Genomic DNA, 18,823 nt, shown 5'->3' on the forward strand with positions numbered 1-18,823 from the left:
GCGTACTAAAAACAAGATCCTGGAAATGTTCCAGAAATTTCGACTTTTCTGATGAAACAGGGGGCGATTTCGAGAAGCGTAACCTGGAAAGCTAATTTTCCCGGGAAAGACGACGTCAGAACGGAATCCTATTTCGTGTTATGCTTTCGTGAATGAAAGGGAGAAAGGATCGCCCACGCTGACCAACGAATTATTGATCGTACCTCAGTTGCTTCAGTATGGCTTTCGCGTGTTGTGCAAGGCCAAGGGATGTGGACTTTTTTGAGCTTTCAGAGCTTTGACCTCGATTACTGGCGCCGACAATCGTGCTGAAATTATGTAGGGTACATAATTGATGTCAACACGTTTTCACTTTTATTGGGTTTCTATAATTATCATCAAATTAAAGAATACTTATTTAACCCACAACCTATCATCAAGTTGTAAAAGAATCTTTCCTCCATTTTGTATGGAGATTATCCTGCTAATGGTGTCGATCATAATGATTTTCTTCCAAAGAATGCCTATTATACACTTATTCTTTCTCTCACTATAAGCATGATAGGTTAAAGTTTTAACTGAATGTATAGAAAAAATTCTTGAACTCAAGTAAGCATCAAATTGTAAAATGGTTTTAGGAACATAGTCTCTATGTAGCATGCGTTACGTCATGAGCTGTAAAGTAAGTGCATTCAATCAGTTTTGTGGTTCACAGAAATTCATCGTGACTCACCCTGCCTTACTTCCCGAACTGCATCTTTTTTTTGCTATCAGTCTTAATTAAGGGTATGCGTCATTCTATATAACAACTATTTATAAGTACATATAACTATATACTAATTTATTTTTAGCTGTTGATATAAATAAGATATTGCAAGAACACCAAAGTTAGACAACCAAATTATCTTTAAAGCAAACTACATTTTAGCAAATTTTAACGATTCATTTGTATAATAATTTCTATTTTACTGTTGGTTTACAACCATATTGTTTGATCCTTATCATTTAGTATAAATTTCAAAGGCACGAAAGGGAATAATACTGGGTAGGGCAATGGATTTCATTGTAGCGATTGGGGTGTGGCCCTAAAGGGGCTTGTCTTTTCATAAATTTAATTTAAACAGTTGGACCGCACCTCATAGGACATGTTTAAAAACCTTTAATTTACATTAGAATAAATTAATGTGATAAATATTTAATTTTCGGTACAACAACTCTTTGATTTTATGATGTCTCAAAGGGGGTAGCTAAAAATGATATTAAGAAATGCCTGATAATATCATCAAGCTTTACAGTATCCCCGGTCTCACTCCTATTTGTTTGAAACTCATAAATGTTTGTTCCTTTTTCATTTAACTTTCCCCACAAAATAAATAATAACGAGAATGCAGTATTTCGATTCAGAAAGTTATTTATTACTAAGTAGGAGTATTTGGAATACAATAAACTGGAAATTTAAAAGTAAAATTAAAAAATTGAAGGAAATTAATTGAACGGTTATTTGGGTTGCCTAACTTTTTGATGATAAAATTAAATTAAATTTTATTGGGATTTAGAGAACAAATGCGATTGTTAGTTGACGAAACAGTTATTAGCGATTAAAATATCATTATTCTAACATATAATCTTCAAGCGAAACACAAATACAATTTTACAAGTTCAATTGTAAGGGACAAGTATTTGCTTTATTTTTGAGTTGAAAATGCGAAATCATACACTTCATGTTATTATTTAAGTTGTGATGACTCAAGTTGGTTTAAAAGCTGTTTCAAAAAATCGTTAAACTCGCTTTTTATCGTGTCAAAAATGATGTAATATTTAAAAGTACTTACCGATTTCCATGATGACCAGTTTCCAAATCTTTCTTTAATTTTCTTGAAATTTGTGGCCAAAATTTTCTATTTTTTAAACGGATCTTTTTGAACGGCTTTAATAACTTATGCGTCAACTTGTATTGAATTAATTCAAGATGTGAATCGCTGGATTCGTCAGTTTCATCGCCACTCTCTTCCGAACTGCAACAAAAAGCCGTTTCGAAAATATAAATTATTAAATTTTAAAGATAAGGTACAAATTGCACATAAATAATCAGGTCTCGGTTACGATTAGTCACAAGTTCTATTCTCTACACAAATAGTTTTAATCCTTTCTTATCTCATAAAAATTTTATTATGTCCCTTTAATATTTTTATAATTCTCAAATAAAATTAATTTTATTATTTATCTTACCTGATTTCTTCTTGTTGTGACGAATAGCTCTCAATATCTTGCGACGTGCGATCAAGATTCGATTCAGAAGAAGACGTCTCAAGTGTTGCTGCCGTGTATTTGCTGCTATACTGATGAGAATTCGATGTTGAGCGGGCATTGTTTAGGGACATAAGTTGGTGTTTTTTCTTTTTTCAATAAAAACGACGTTAAGAGACCATCATTATTTAATTCTAGGGCGCCTGCGTTGAAGTTTGGGCAACTAGAAACAACAAGTGTTCGTCAGGGATACGTCGAAACATTGCAACATTACGAGAATCATCAACATTAAATATTCAACATAAAATGAGGACGAAACGCTTTCTTATCGATTTCAATTTATTAAACGACGTAGGTTAAAGTGTTCTTTATTATTTATGTGCGACGAATGAAATTTTCCAATTTTCCAATCCGCTTTATTATTATTGATTACTTTTAGGGTTTACTTTGAAATTGATTCCTTACGACCCTATTGATCTTATTGACGTTAAGTGTTTCTTATTACGATTTAAACATAAAAATTTATGTACTGACAAGAAATGGAATGCAATCGTTTAGCTAATCATATTTTTATAGAAACGGTGTATTATTGAAGCAAAAAGCAACGGTAATTTAGGTAACAATGTAGGTTGTTAAAACTTTTTTGTTGAAAGGTCAAACAATTTTTTAAAGTAATTCATACATATAGATTGATAAAAATTCACAATTGGACTGCGAGAAGAGCAGTTCCCAGGATTATTTAAATAATTTACTTACCTTATGTACAATTTCCGTGAAATAATAACATTTGTTCATTTCCCACCGCTCTATAATTGCCAAAATGAATTAATTGAAAACATTTTGAAACTTTCATCGTTAAAATTGGAATAAAATTGGTTTAACTCCAATTAGATTGATCTTCTTTTAAAATACAAAATGTCATAATTAATATGAACAAAATCAAAACAATATAATATTTCTTAACCGAAAATTTGTAATAAATTAAAATTTACCATTTCATAATTTTTTTATCAAATGGTTTGACGTTTGTAACTGTCATTGTCACGTCGTTAACAATGATTTGTCGCTAGATGTCGCTGGCACGTTTAAGTTTATAAAATTATTATCAAAATTTTAACTCGATATTAATACTTGATAAAAACAATCTGGCTTTTCAAGGTACAAATCACAAGTTGTTAGAACTTTATAGGTCTATTCTTTTTTTTTTAAACTATGCGATTTTAAATTTAACTAAAATGACCTTGTTCGTGATTGGTTGAATGCGAGATCATTTTTAAGGTTATATTACTGACATGTTGCTGACATTTGAACATTTTGACATGTGTCTTTTGTGTTATAAATCTTTTTGGGTTTACAATTAGATATACTAAATAACAATGCAATGTAAATCAACAATTTACCATGTGATTAAAGAATATAAGGATGAATTAGACAGAGTGATTAATATTAATGCTGATAACGATACCAACAAGGCTGAGACTTTAGATGAAGAGATTGTAATTGTTCTTTAAAAAATAAAAAGAATCTTACTTCTCTTAACAGTTCTATTAATTATAAAATATATACATTTAACAACATTCTTACTACAAATACACTTTATTTAAATCTCTTTGGTATCTTAAAACAAAAAACATGATTTGTAATATATGAACAACACTGCTGTATAATAACGTTATTTTAAACATTTTCAATCGATCAACATTAAACAAAAAAAAAAACATTACCGTATTCGATAAAATATTAAATATATACGTATATCACCATCATAGTCTGAGCTATTATGAATATTTTTATAACTTTTTATACGAATTTAGGCAACATAAATTATAATACTTGAGAAATGTGCCCTGTCGTTTAATTTTACAGGTGCACACTGAAATTCGTCAATGTGTAAAAAAATGAGGTGGAAGCGATAGGTCAAAAATCAACATCCCATCCTGATAATTCATCGGGTGGTATGTCATTGTCTTTAATGAAACAATCAAAGTTTGTTGTATCGCAAGGTCCCCTTACTGGTTGGATTATTGGTGCAGCAAGGGTTTGACTACTTAGTCCTGCCCAATCAAAACATTGGAACCATCTACAAAATAAACAATTTTACTAAAAGAAATTCGATGAATTAAAAAAATTTACTTGTGTTTCTTAATATCTTGTATTCCTCCACGTTGGTAACCCAACCTTTCCGATGGAGCATCCCTACACAATTTCTTAATTAAACTTTGTGCGGATCGGGAAATATTATGAATTCCAAAATCGATCATATCAATCCCTTTAAGGATTAAATTATAAGTTTTCATAGGATCCGAAGCAGTAAACGGTGGACTAAAAACGCAACAAATACAATAAAAAATTACAAAAAAAATCGTTTTTATCCACTTACTTTCCGGATAATAACTCGTGCATTAAAATTCCTAAAGCCCAATAATCCACAGCCCTATCATGTCCCTTATTTAAAATAGTTTCTGGTGCAACGTATTCAGGTGTACCACAAAACGTCCAAGTCTTGCTACTATAACCCATGCATTTTGAAAACCCAAAATCGACGATTTTTACGTAACCCTTTGCGTCCAACAAGAGATTCTCAGGTTTTAAGTCTCTGTAAATTATTCCGCGGACGTGAAGATATTCGAAAGCCTCCACGACACAAGCTGTGATAAATCTGGTTGTGTGATCATCAAAACATCCTCTATCTCGAAGAATCGTCCATACTTCTCCACCCAAACATGCCTCAAGTAGCATATAAACGCATTTGCTGTCACGATATGTGCGATATAACCTAGCGAAAAATAAAAATTAGTTTTATGAATTAAAATGTTTTGAAAATATTTTACCTGCATATAAATGGACTTCTACAACTTAACATAATTTGTTTTTCACTAAAAATATGTTCTTGTTGTTGCGTATCGACTATGTGTTGTTTTTTTAAACACTTTAACGCGAATGTTAATGAAGGATCACGACAATATTGAACTAATTCAACTCTACCAAATCCACCGATTCCCAATGTAGCCATTACATCTAAATCGTCCAATTTGATGTATTCATATTCTAAAACACATTTATTAAAATTGATTAGAACTTATTTTGATGTTAATCTTACCGAATTCATTTTTAAATCCATGACACAGAGGTCTGTTTAAAACCCGCTGCTCATCCCCGTAATCTTTTTCTTTAATTTCACTTAAATCCCCAATAAGCTGAATAAAGGAGTCTCTATCGAGAGTAAGACATTCAACTCCTGGGTGAAGAGCGATTACAGAAGCTGTTCTAAAATCTTCTTTTAAAAGAGCCTGTTCGCCGAAGTAATCACCTCTATCCAAAGTTCGAATTTCTTGTTCTTCAACGACTCCTATAAATCAAATGTAACAATTACGCAATTAAAACGGCTAGTTTAATTTATTTTTAGTGGAAAACTATTAAATTTGTTAGTTTCCTGGTAATTTATGAAGTATAAATTGAAGATCCAATTTAAACATTGTGCGGTATGACCTAGCTGCTTTATTTTACTATGTAGGTGGGAACATAATAAATATTCCACTTTTAAGTACTAGATTACTCAATATCTTATTTATCTCGTATCTATTTTTAATGATGAAAACTTTGTTATATTTATATGGTTTTATAATCAGATTTAATTTGGAATTGGTAAATACATTCTAAAAATAAATCTGGAAATAAAATTGAAACTAGGTGATTGTATTGAGTTATTGAGCAATACTTTCGACAAGATAAAGGAAGCAGAACATATAGAAACAGAAAATTATGATATCTCTTAATGATTTTGCTCAGTATCTAGAGATCAGTATCTTTCTTATTTGCATTACTGAACCAAATATCACCTTCTTCATTACTTGAATGCTTAGTATGAAGAAATACATTGAAAATGAAATTGAATATAACAAGTTTGTGCGTCACAATCACTCATTCAAGTGAATGCGAATTTTAGAATTGGGTGAAATAACTGTATCATGAGATGGGACAGATTATAGCATACATAAAAATATATCTTTTACCATAACACATAGATACATATTTTTAAATTGATAAATTGAGTTATACAAACAAAATCATAAACTACATTGTTATTATCAGAAAAATATTCCGTGAATTCGTTTCGTAACTATACAACGTCAAAACTTACCTGGAATTCTCTGTGTTATTTTAACTTTTCCACTGCTGATAATGAAAAATGTATCTCCAGTAGCACCTTGTCGTATTATGTAAGTACCAGCTGGATACATTTCCTTGAAAAATAAATATTAAAAGTTGATTTTACTTTATTAATTTCGAAATTAAACTTACCACTTCGAGAACGTCCGCGATTTTTGCTAAAACTTCGTTACTTAAATTTTGTAACAAAGGAACTGAACGAAGGAAATTGACATTATCCTGAAGTCTTTGCATTCCCGTTCGCACCATAATTTGTTGGAAGACTTTTCTATCTAACATCCACACTTTTGAATCAACCAAAGCTAAATAACAATTTTAAAAAATTTAATTAATCAATTTTAAAGATAATTTTTATTAATTTACCTCTAATCGATGCCGTTCTTGTACAATTATATAAAATAGCTAACTCCCCAAATGCTTTTCCCGGTCCCATTCTACCCAAAACTTTTTTATCCTTAACAACTTCAAAATCACCCGAAGCTGAAACGAAAAGATGCGCTCCAGCTTCACCTTCTCTAATCACATACGTCCCAGCTTGAAATTCTCTCGAATACATAGAATCAACTAATTCACGAACTTGCGAGGAATTTAGGTGTTTCAAAAAATCGTTTTCAAGGATGGCATTTTTAATTAATTGCTTAGATCTAAATAACAAAAAAAAAAGATAATTTTAAATTAATTATTGAACGAAATTAAATTTGTTTACCTAAAATCTTTATCATGTTTAACGATGGAAATATCGCAAGGTTGATTGTGGGTTTCACTCGATTCTGCGGAAACACCCTGTTTCTTTAATATAGCACAATTTGGCAAAGACTGATGAATTTGTGGTACTCTATTTGCCATTGCATGTTGCTCTTGAAGACTGGTGAGAAGATCTCCATCTTTATAAATACCTTTGGTTGTTTGTTGGAGTACGCTCTATCGATTAAAATAATTTTTTAATTAAGAGTGATTTAAAACATTGTTAATAAAACATTTTATAAATTATGTTTTAGACTTTATATTCAATGTCGTGTAAAAAATCGAGATTAAACCACGGTAAATCTAAGTTGATTGTAACATTTTTGGAGGTTCACACGCAATCCAATAATAACTTTCGTAGTTTTTGTGTTAACGATGTTAACCTCCACTGATTATATTAAAGGTGAATGACCAAAATGGTTAGATTCGTATTTTTTTAGTGATGCCATATTTTTGAAACAAATATGAAAATAATAAAAATATTTCTATCTCGATAAACCATCAGGATAATATTGATGTTGAGATTTTTTTTAAGTATAAATAAGTTGACGTATTTTATATTAATAGCCGATAAAAATATATGCATCTTGAAATTCCTTGCGATAAATAACCTAAAACATGATTTGTTACACGATTAAAATTTTAAATTTATCTTTGATGATGTCAAACGTGTCTTATATTTACTTTAACCTTTTCAAAATCATTATATTTAGAATTAATTAATTAAAATAAAAAGACAGGTAATAATAATAAACAGTATGAGACGTAATAACTGAAACTATTCATACTCGAATGAAATGGTAACGATTCCAGTAATAATATTTTTTACTATTTCTGAGGAAAAGAATGAAACAAAACAAATAAAAAATGGATTATTAGACATAAAAATTAACCATCAACATACATGTTATGTTTATTATTGTAGTTATTGTTGTCAAAGGTCAAAAATTTCTTTAGACTATAAATCTGTAAGTTGCTCTATTATTAGGTGTTACATCACTCTGTTCAGAACACTTACTTAGAGTAATTAGAAAATATATTGCTTTGTATGTTGTCGGTTCCCGCTTAGTTTACTCTTCTTTATTCTTCTTATTTCTGTCTACGTGGTCGTTCGACGGTTATTAAGAAGTTAATTAACGCAGTCGTCGTAAAAATTATTCAATAAGAAAATCTTCAAGTCTAATATGTTAATTACGGGCATATTAAGACGTAGGTTGAAATTTAAATTTTCGCTAATTGCTATCGTTAGGATTTTTGTGAGCAAAAGCTATTTAAATATTAGTGCGAATGATGGTTGTCTGAGTTTACGCCTAGAAGTTACATAACGAAAAGAAGGCAAAAATATTTGTAGGATTTTTTTGTGTAAATGTTGAAAAAGAGTTTATAGTATTTAATTAAGATAAGATGTACGCCAAGAACGTTGTATTATTTTTTAGCTTGATAACAAAAATAACTTGGAATATATTTTTTCTATGGAGATTATCTTTTTATGAATGTTTGTTTTTGTAAAAAATTAGGAAAACAGAAACTAAGAAAAAAATGTTTCTGTAGCTTCTTTAGTTAATTACTGCCATTTATCTCTAACAGAATACGATGGTCAGAAGATTAAGAATATTTTAGCTAAATCTATACAGAGAAATCTGGCAAGTAATAAAAATTATTTAACAATTGAATAAGTTTAATTCATTCTTGTTAACATTAAATCAATATTCCTATTATTATTTTGAATTCATCGATTTACCTTCAGCATTTCTAGGACGACAAAACCTTTCAGTTTCCTTTTGTTTTAACACACGATAATCTGATGGAACGAACCATTATTACCTTGCATAATCTACACGAACGAAATTCAGAGAATTCAATTTAATCCTTTCAATCAAATAAAAAAAGCATATCCTTTCCGTATTTGTAAAAACAAAGCGTAAGCTTAAGTACATTCAAAATATCTTCAAAAATTAAAAAAATATTATCGAAAAATTTCTAAATGTTTACTAGATTTCTATTTAATTTAAAAATTAAAGATTTTCTTACCTTTAATTTATGATTTTCCCTTTGTAATTTTAATACTTCAGATTCTTTGGCCTGCATAGTGCTTCGTACTTGTTGCAACTCGATTCTGGTATCGGAAAGCTCCCTCTCCAAGCGAGAAACGGCGTTCCTAAAGTTCTCGCAACAATGTTGACCGTTGGCGGCGCTCTCCGGAGATTTCTTTCGTTGTTGGTTTTCTAAACACATCACCTTCGAACCTCGTTTTACATCTTGGTCAAGTTCGGTCGAAGAAACTTTCGAGTTTTTCCTCAACGGCGCGATCCCGTTCCCCATCGGACCGAAAATTCCAAAATCTTCTAAAAACTTACGAGCCTGATCCGAGCTATCCGGACTTCCGTAAGCTAAAGCGGTGTATTTGTGGTAATTCAAATTGGCTTGGATGGATTTCTTTGAAATGTCGGGTTTATCTTGTTGTGAGAAACTGATACTTCTTACTTTTTCCCGTTCGATGGGGTAAGGAATATCCGGGTGTTGTAAAGATTCGGCTTTGTAAGGTTTATGACATTTCCGGTTGGGTTTCTTCGTTTCTTCTGATGTTTCGGGATTCGATAGGCGTTTGGGTACAACACGAGAATCAGTATCTTTATTAGCAGCGAAAGGAGTTGAGATTGAGCTGCTTTTAGGTATAGAAAGGGGAGGTGTACACTGGACATTATTGTTACAATTGCATTTGGCGAATAGGCTGCCGCAGGTGTGAGCTTTTTTAAGGGCGACTCCGGGGTTTTCGCACACCCCTACGCACCCCTCTGCTTCTCGAGGAGGTGTGTCCAAGTTGACTGCGCGTTCATTGAGCGTGTCACGTTGGGCATGGATTAAAATCGCCGAAAGCTCGGTTACTGAAGTGGGATAAGGTTTTAACTGTTGCCGATTGTTCATCATATGGTTCATGTAAGGTAAGTTGCTTATCTCCGAATGAGACATTTTTAATTATCTGAAAAGAAGAAAAAATATTAATCTTTTTATACAGCACCAACAAAAGGTTTATTTATATTATAAATACGGTTTTGCTGTATTGTCACAACCATCATATTACCTTGACGTAAATGAGCTCTTGTATTAATAGACGCCACAGCGAGATCGACAGCTAATATTTATCAGATTAATGAATTATCAGAATCAATTAGATCCATTAAAAATGTGGAAATTTCCTTTCTTTATATAAAATAAAATTAATATACAAATTTTAAAGCTAAATATATACCATTCTGATAAAAAGGATTTTTAATTTTATGAAACGACAACGATTATGATACAAAATTGGCTTGCCTCTATATTATGCGCAGTGATAAGATAAATATTGCTAAAAATATTTGCGTGTGCTTCTATTTGTCTTATTTATAGCTACATGATATCAATAATGACTAAATTAAGCATCCTTAAATTAGTAGATATTCTTGAATAAAAATATCTTTTAATCAAAATGTTTGATTTTCTTTGTAAATAAATTCAAAAAGCTATTAAATTAATAGGTAACGATTAAAGCCAATAAAAATCATTTTTAATTATTTTACACATAACAATTACTTAAAATTTCCATCAAAATCGCAATAAAAAATACGCAATTTGAGACTCAACAACTTATATTTATGTTGAAAATACCAATCATAACTTTAAATAAATACGTTGATTTGAGATACTAATCAAAAAAATTTTAAATTTATGAACAATGTGCTAAATCCTCTAAACAGAGAATGAACCATATCACATTGAACTTTGTAAGTCATGGAAGGTCATGAAAAAAGGGAGGAAACAGCTATGCAATTTTGTCAATTTTAAAAGGAAACTAATTTCGACAAATAGAAAGCTCGCAAGACAGCAATTGTGAATAGAAGTTGCGAAACATGTATAACTTTTAAAATGTTTGTGTAATGCAGTTGAATTTAATTAGAAGCGTTGAGTCCATGAAACTGAGAGAAAAATATGCAACATACAAAGAAGTCGATATTTTGATATACTTACTAATTATACTTTTACTACTTGCACATTTACTATCTCTAGAAAATAATTCTACTTCAATCTTTATTGTCGCTTGCTCATCAAAAATAAATTTAATTTCTGAACGAATATACCTTTACTCTAATTATAAAAAATAGTCAGGGTTAGATATTTTTTGCAAATCCTCTGAAAATCTGAGAATATTTATAAACATATCGAGAAATGTAGTTGAGACATCAAAAATCGTCGAACATTTTCTGGAAAGTCCTAGGAAATCGCTAGAAATGTCTTAATAATTAGAATTAGAAGAAAAATTATTAGAAAAAGCTTCAAAAATCTTCAAACCTCTGAAATTTTTTTGAATCCTCTAGAAAACTCAGGATATCTTTAGACGATACCGTTAAAAATTCTTAGAGATCCGTAGAATTTATTAAAAAGCTTAGTTACTCCACTATACCTTTAGAAATTATTAAACATCTTAGAAAACGTTTCGACATCTTTTATCCTCTTATGTATGTATGTAAAGTTTTTTGAAGATTCAAATAATTCACAGTTTTAATGGAAAAGTTCTTTGGCAAATCGGTTAAATTAATAAGGAGTAATAATAAGAAGTAATGAGAGTAGTAGTCGTTATCTACCTCACCATAATGATGGTAACAAAAGGCAGTATGTCTATAGATCGCAATTGACATCACCATTTCACTTCACATACGGAAATTGTCCTATTTTGCAAGATCTTAGAACGAATTATTAAGATAAAACTCATCCTGTTTGTACTTAAATGAATTAATCGAATTAAAATCGCAAGTTATTAAGAATGACTAAATACAACATTCTAAAGTGTTTGCTTTCTATTAGATTTTCTCTAAAATTATACTTACTAGAAACTGTTAATGGAAGAAACTCAGTTCAAACACGCCCAAGCTTTCATTACAGAAAAAAAAACTTAAAATACATTCTTATTTATATCGTCAATCGTCGTTTAACGTTTCAACGGTATTACCTTAAAATGTTTGAAAAAAAAATACGTCGCGGGTTTGGTTAAAGCGGATTCTATTGTGAACACGTGGAACATAAAATCCCAACGCGTCGAAAATAATCATTATCTAAATTGTACTATTAGAGTTATGACACCCTAAATAAATACTTATTCTAGTTAAATACAATAATTTTCGATCTCATTGCAAAAATGTACTCACCGACTAATACGACACGTTTCTTATGTTAACACTGGTTTCAATGTGATTGTTCGTTCCTATTAAAAAGTGTTTTTATCGGGTTCCAAGCGTTAATAAAAAAATAAATCAAAAAAATCTTTAATAATTTAGTTATGATGGATAAAAAGAAACCTATTATGATTTCCTTTTGTACGTATGAATAAAGCAGCATTTTTCTTTTCAATAACAAATTTTCGTCATTTCTAGGTATTCTGTTTGTGTGCACGAGTTTAATTGAATCAAGTTCTGAGTCCGTATAAGAACCATTTCCTTTTATTTTTTCATATTTCGCTAACGACGTTAATTATCAATTTCTATTTTTGGATACGCGATGGCGGAGGTGAACCGCATTCTTTATTTAGACGTGTCTCATTGTACTAGCCAAAGTCCAATCCGATGGTGATAAACGACTCCTTCTCTTGTAATATAAGTATATCTAACCGGTTTCAATTTTCAAAAGTTATTTTTAGCCATTTATTTACATAAAATTGGTCAATTTCACCGTCAAACTCTGATTAACTTCGTGATCACTTAACTACGTTTTGGATGAGATTTGATAAATACGAAGTATTTTTCAGTTATGATAATGATCGTTGTTATTAATAGAATCGTTTAAAACTGTTTACTTGTTTAATACTAAGAAATGATAGAATTTAAAAAAATACTAAAAAACTTACAACATAATAGCATTTGAGTATCAACGTTGTTAACTAATTTATTTTTCGTTAGCGTTTCTTTCATAAACAAATATTCCAATACAACTGTTCGAGTTGGACAAATGTTTAAATAACTTTTTTATACTTTTATATTAATACGTCATTTCGCAAAAAAAAATTTTTGGATATTGCGTTGATTTTTATTTGTTAAGAGTAAGATGTGATTTTTAGAACGTAGTAAGAATAATATTAATAAAATAATTAAAAAATATTATATTAATTAAATAAAATGAGATTGGTTTAATCGTGTTTATCAAAAAAGGGAATCCCTGGAAAATTAATGAAGATCTGTTTTCACTAGATATGACGTGAATGCTACGCAATGATAATTCATTGCCACATCGTTGCTAATAAATAATAAATATTGGCAATGTTTGTAAATATTAAGGTATGTATTAATTCCCCCGTGTCACGCACGAATTAGGTGTTATTAAAGTACCTGGAATTTATTTTAATCGCTTAAACAGATATTACAACAGAAATGGGTTAAATAATAATAATTTACTTCTTTGGTATAATAGAAAGTGTTACAACATGTAATAAAATAAGCATAAAATTATAAACATAACAACAAAGGACTTTTATTGTTAAACATCACGATTTGCTACTTAATGTCAAAAGTTAAGAAAATAAACATTTCTATTTTATGATACAATAACCGATTTTCACCTTGCTTAAAAAGAATAAATATTGTATCTTATTTTGCTTATTGATTCATGACACAATTATATTTACAAATATTTTACGAAATAAATAAATAAATTTAACACAAAATTCCATGAAAAATCAATTTCTTGTGTTATGTTGTAAAATTATCTTCATTTCATGTTGTTTTTATAAAAAAAACAATGTTGTTATAGAAACCCTATAACATAATATGAAGAACTTGCTAACGATCCAACCTCAGCAGAGCCTATCAAATGTTAACCATTCAAATAAAAGCTATTAGGAAAGCATCAATCGGTTCCTCACAGAACTTACAGCAAATGGTGATCTATTAGCTACTAGAAAAGTGGATGATAAATATAAAGATAATTATTTTACTTAGAATAAACTTAGAGAGTTAATTGATATAAAGTATTTTACGATCTTGTCATAAAACAACAATTAAAAAATAACAATCAACAACTGCCAAATATTGTTATGGATCACCCTTATCTGATATAACAGATTATATTGTTACATTTGTTGATTTAAAAAACTTTTGTTTGGATATAAATTAATAAGGAATTTTTCTAAGACGCATTTACACGTTATAAATAGCTGTTTAATAGATAAAATTCAATGACACCACTGTTTTATCGTCGTAAACTTTACAGCCTCCAACCGCGATGTTTATTTATACACGAAATCGAAATTTACATGCAACTCAAAAATTTATTAACTACGATATCTCGGTGGAAAATTTTCTTTATCTTTCCACCATATTTTCAGACCTTCTAATTTATCTATGCTGAAGTCCATCAATGATCAACACGTTCTAAATATTCTAGATAAAAACCATCGATTATACCAAAAGGAAGTAAAAGCAATTAATTATTTTATTTACAGTTCAGATTTCTGGTAATTTTCCGTCTTGGAATTTTTTAGGTCCTCATACTATTTGAATTAATTTAAATTTAAAATTTTTTTTTTACTTATTTAAAACAAAAAAGTTTTAGGTATTTTATTATTGCATCATAGTTTATTTATGCTAACAATCACTCAAAATATCGATCAATTTCGTTTAACACTCATGCAATAAAATAAGATTAATGCCTAAAACATCAAAACAATTTCAAACATCTAGCCTATTCACGTTTATTTTTAACTATAGACATACACACCTTGTTCTAAATACTCTACATCGACTCTGATAATTATTAGTGCGCATTAATAAGTTCCTATATCTATGATTTTATGTGTTTAGTAACTCTCCGGATAGCACATGGTAACAGCAACTCAGTTTTTTTTTGTAGTATGCCGTATCGACATGATTGAGTAACTCACCTGCAACTGATCACTTTACGCTAAGTTATGGCAGGTGCATAATTTATAACGCGAGCCGACGCGCTGTTCAACCCGTTTACAACGTTGATGAGTGCTATTTATTGACTTTGAAATTTCTAGTTAACATAGAAATATATGTACTAGAAAACGTTAAGCTTTTAAAAATATATGTTGCTTGAAAGCTTTGATGTTTTTAAGTTATAATATGTTATGAACTTGTTTGCTTTGCGATGCCTTCTTTGTGTCTAAAAAAAATCAGACTTGGCGAATTGGTTTAATTGAATAAAATTGTGTATTATCACTAAAATTTACCGAGGTTGTAATTAGCGCAACACAACGAACCGACAATTAAAACAACCATGTGGACTTAATTTGTTAAAAAAACATTCGTTTTTGTTTAGTGTTTTATAGTTTACAGTAATTACTAAGTTTGTTGTAGTTTATTTGCGGCGTATAATATCTCAGTACTCAATACTCTAACAATTATTTTAATTTATATTTTTATTAATTTGATGGACAACTTTTGAAACGTTTAATTTCGATTGTGTTATACCCTAAATTTATCAAATACATCCATTTACGTGACGTGTTATTGTTTTAACCGTCCGCCCAATAAAATCACTGGTATTAATGTTTGCAGATCACTTCTGGTGGGTAGATAATAAATTTAATGCTCTGTGCTCTATTGAATATGGTTCATGAGGTCAGTGCATGAAATAAACTTATTTCATGCACTGACATGTTCTATCAGTTCTGACAGTTCTAATCGAAACAAATGTTATAGATTTACCAAATAATTAAATCAATTGAAACAGTTAAAAGGTGCGAAATTAAAAATAAATCAATAGAAATGATTGTTTTAGAAATAAGAACACAAACTAATATAAATTGTAATGAATTTATAGTTCTATTTATATGATTTTAACCCGTGGCGGTTTCCATTGTGAACTCGATTTTTATTGCTTAACATTGCTCTTTCCTTATTAACGTGCTAAAAATAAACATAATGCGTTGCGGTTAGAGTGACGTTAAAGTGGGAAAGGCGACTACTTTACATTTTTATTATTCGCTTTTAACCAAAATGAATATAATTTAATACAAAGAACAGGAAATTTCAATATCTAATTAGCATATGTATATATTCGTTTTAATTAATAAAAATGTAGTGATTATATTATTATATCAATTAACAAAATATTATAATTTATAATTTCAATTACGAACATAATTAATTCAATGAACGTGATTTTATTTATTTTATCATAAAAGAACGAATCCAAGTATGTTAAACCATGTTTAAAGTATTTGAAATTCGGAACAGAGCTGTAGATATTGCTATGACAATGCGAACAACATAACATAATAGTAAAGAAGATAATACAGAAAAGAAGTTACTTCCACATTCATCTTTTGGAAAAAATAGTCATAAAAAGAAAATAACAAGTCTTTCTACATCAAAATCACAAAACGAAGTCTATATACAATGTTCATAAAGTTACCCTATAGATGAGAAATCCCATATACAATGCCATATGATTATCAGAAAAGATGAGAAAATCATAAGCCTTGCTAGCAAAAAGGTTTTTGAGATTACCTGCGATTTGTGCTTAACTTATTCCTGATTAGTAACACAAGTCTTGGTGAAGCAGGTGATCTCTTACATATCTTATGCAATTTCATTACAAATGGCTCATTCTAAGGTGTACTTTAGCCAGCTAAAGGAGGAGGATGCGCCTGATGGAAGGAAGAGATTATCTGTTTCGTACTTTACGTGTGAATTTGTGCCTGCTCAGAAACGGAGAAGTTATCGGGTGATAACAACATAAGAGAGCCTATAAGAGCTGGATGAAAATGTATCGCAAAGATATGTTAGAAGCCCAAGAAGTTTTTGATCGGTCAAAACTCGTTTTGAATGTGTTGGTGGCAAAGGTTTGAAGGGTGAGTGATATATTGAAGGCACAAACCATTTCTGCGCTTACTGGTACTTTGATACTCTGATGAGAATAAAAAGATAAATAGATTTAGACTGTTTGGAAAGGATAAAGAAAGAATAATTAATTTAGCAGATACTACCGCTAATATTAATCAATTATTGCAAGTAATAAATAAATGCCGAGCGATTGAACTCGGTTAACTCGGTTTGGCAAAAACCCGAGTTGGCCCATCGCTAGTTTATATGTATCTACGCACATAATCATCGTGATGACTTAACTTTTGGTAAACTTGTTACTTATGCGCGCTGTTTCTTAAAACCATCGGAACTTCGAAAATATCACGCAGGTTCTGACAAGGCAAGGTTTATGCCGCATATTCTCCAGTTTCATAAATAGCCATAACATTATGCGCAATTATTTATGATGAGTTACTATAGATTGGCTAATTTTTAATATGTTGGATCTTACAAAAACACTGCATCTACCCATAAAATTGCATTATAGCTATCACTATATCATTTATTGTAGTCGAAGCATGGTGAATTCCGTAAAGATTCTCTTACCTGATAGTCTTGGACTTTTGGAACAAGTACTTTTGTACAGTTCGTATTATGAGTACAAATCCGTGCAATGTGTTGGTAAACTCAGCTGTTATTGTTGATGCGGTATAGCATTAATTTTGTTAAGAAAATTAACAGAGCCAAATTTAAGGAAAAAAATAAATGTTATAAATTATGAATCATGTTCTAAATGCTATTTTAAGAATGTTTGTTAAGAATTTACTGAAATCAAACGCTGCAAAGTTGCGACATAAAACAAAACAATTCATAGCACAGGTGCAGCTCTATCCCATCGTTGAGAATTTAGTGCAGAAACTTTGATAGGTTAAATATAAGAATAAAACTTTAAAATATTTTAATGTAACCTTATGTTTATAAAATCTATCTAAAGTTTTGCAAAGATATAGTAATTATATATATAGTAATAATTATGATAAAAAATCAATGTTAATAAACTTTGATTGGATCTTGAAGTTTATGGCCACAATTTCAATTAAAAAAGAAATAAATTAAATTGAAGAAAATTAAAATTTTTAATGTAATAACTTACCTTTTATTTTGTTATAAAAAAATACATAAGCTTCTTCATGTGTCTAATAAAATTCACTGTTTCATCACAACCAAATTTTATTTAAAATTTAAAATAAATAAGATATTTAAAACATTTGATTTTCTTTTAATGAAAACTAATGTGAATAAATGTTCCTGTTATTATAAAATATTTTAACGCGGGTGTGCGAATCGTGCAGAAACGTACGCGACGAAGTGTTAGTAACATGTGCTCGTTGGCCTTAGCGCACTGTTTAATGAGTAGACTAGCGTCTGATGTGTGCAATACGTAATCTATCTAATTTACAATATCCCCGGCGTAGCTGTTCCCGCTCCGTCTGTTCTCTCGTGTTATCTTCTTATCTTATCGGAAACTTCTATATATAGAGAGAGGCCAATATGTAAATGGGACGTTAGTATTTGCTTGCAGTTTTTCCCTTAATTCTTATAATACACTTGATGGAATTTTTTATTCACAGAAAAATAAATAAAACGCACAATTCAATAAATACAGTTAATTTTGAAAGTCTACAATAAAGCTGGATTTTAGATAATATGTATTAATATATCCTTTTTTTTCAATTTCAGATTCCAGTTTCCTGTGATAAAAGATAAATTGACAGACTCAAGTATGCTCACGCGATATTTAAAAAAAAATAATAATAATCTTTATTGTTAATCATTTCATGACACATTCTATGCGAATATAACAACCGAAAAATAAGATTAAAAAA

The 18,823-nt window shown here is 29.9% G+C and overlaps 2 protein-coding genes across 2 annotated transcripts in view; both read right to left on the reverse strand.

The window, feature by feature from the left end:
• Positions 1-3,208, reverse strand: part of LOC111427269 (phosphatidylcholine:ceramide cholinephosphotransferase 2-like) — a 28,070-nt gene extending 24,862 nt beyond the window's left edge. The window contains exons 1-3 of the mRNA XM_023062313.2: positions 2,983-3,208; positions 2,209-2,449; positions 1,812-1,994 (exon numbers count right to left, since the gene is read on the reverse strand). Of these exons, the coding sequence (XP_022918081.1) occupies positions 1,812-1,994; positions 2,209-2,360 (335 nt within the window). The 5' untranslated portion in view covers positions 2,361-2,449; positions 2,983-3,208. The remainder of the gene's footprint in view (positions 1-1,811; positions 1,995-2,208; positions 2,450-2,982) is intronic.
• A 548-nt stretch (positions 3,209-3,756) lies between these two features.
• LOC111427377 (Protein kinase, cGMP-dependent at 21D) lies at positions 3,757-18,374 on the reverse strand. Its single transcript, XM_023062500.2, has 11 exons — positions 18,091-18,374; positions 9,172-10,120; positions 7,103-7,317; positions 6,760-7,040; positions 6,529-6,698; positions 6,368-6,470; positions 5,327-5,575; positions 5,058-5,274; positions 4,607-5,002; positions 4,360-4,548; positions 3,757-4,306 (listed from the first exon to the last, which is right to left on the reverse strand). Exons 2-11 carry the CDS (start codon positions 10,108-10,110, stop codon positions 4,144-4,146), a joined length of 2,922 nt encoding a protein of 973 aa, XP_022918268.1. The 5' UTR covers positions 10,111-10,120; positions 18,091-18,374; the 3' UTR covers positions 3,757-4,143.
• Between the last annotated feature and the right edge of the window lie 449 nt (positions 18,375-18,823).

This window comes from Onthophagus taurus, chromosome 2 (genome assembly GCF_036711975.1).
Source record: "Onthophagus taurus isolate NC chromosome 2, IU_Otau_3.0, whole genome shotgun sequence".
NCBI lineage: Eukaryota > Metazoa > Arthropoda > Insecta > Coleoptera > Scarabaeidae > Onthophagus > Onthophagus taurus.

What these genes read in the sequence shown, in the direction of transcription:
- LOC111427377 (XM_023062500.2), bottom strand. Translation starts at nt 10,110, where the DNA reads ATGTCTCATTCGGAGATAAGCAACTTACCTTACATGAACCATATGATG. An exon ending in TGGATTTAAAAATGAATTCG is followed by an intron (nt 5,275 to 5,326) that starts GTAAGATTAACA and finishes AATGTGTTTTAG; the next exon opens with AATATGAATACATCAAATTG. An exon ending in AGAAGTCCATTTATATGCAG is followed by an intron (nt 5,003 to 5,057) that starts GTAAAATATTTT and finishes ATTTTTCGCTAG; the next exon opens with GTTATATCGCACATATCGTG.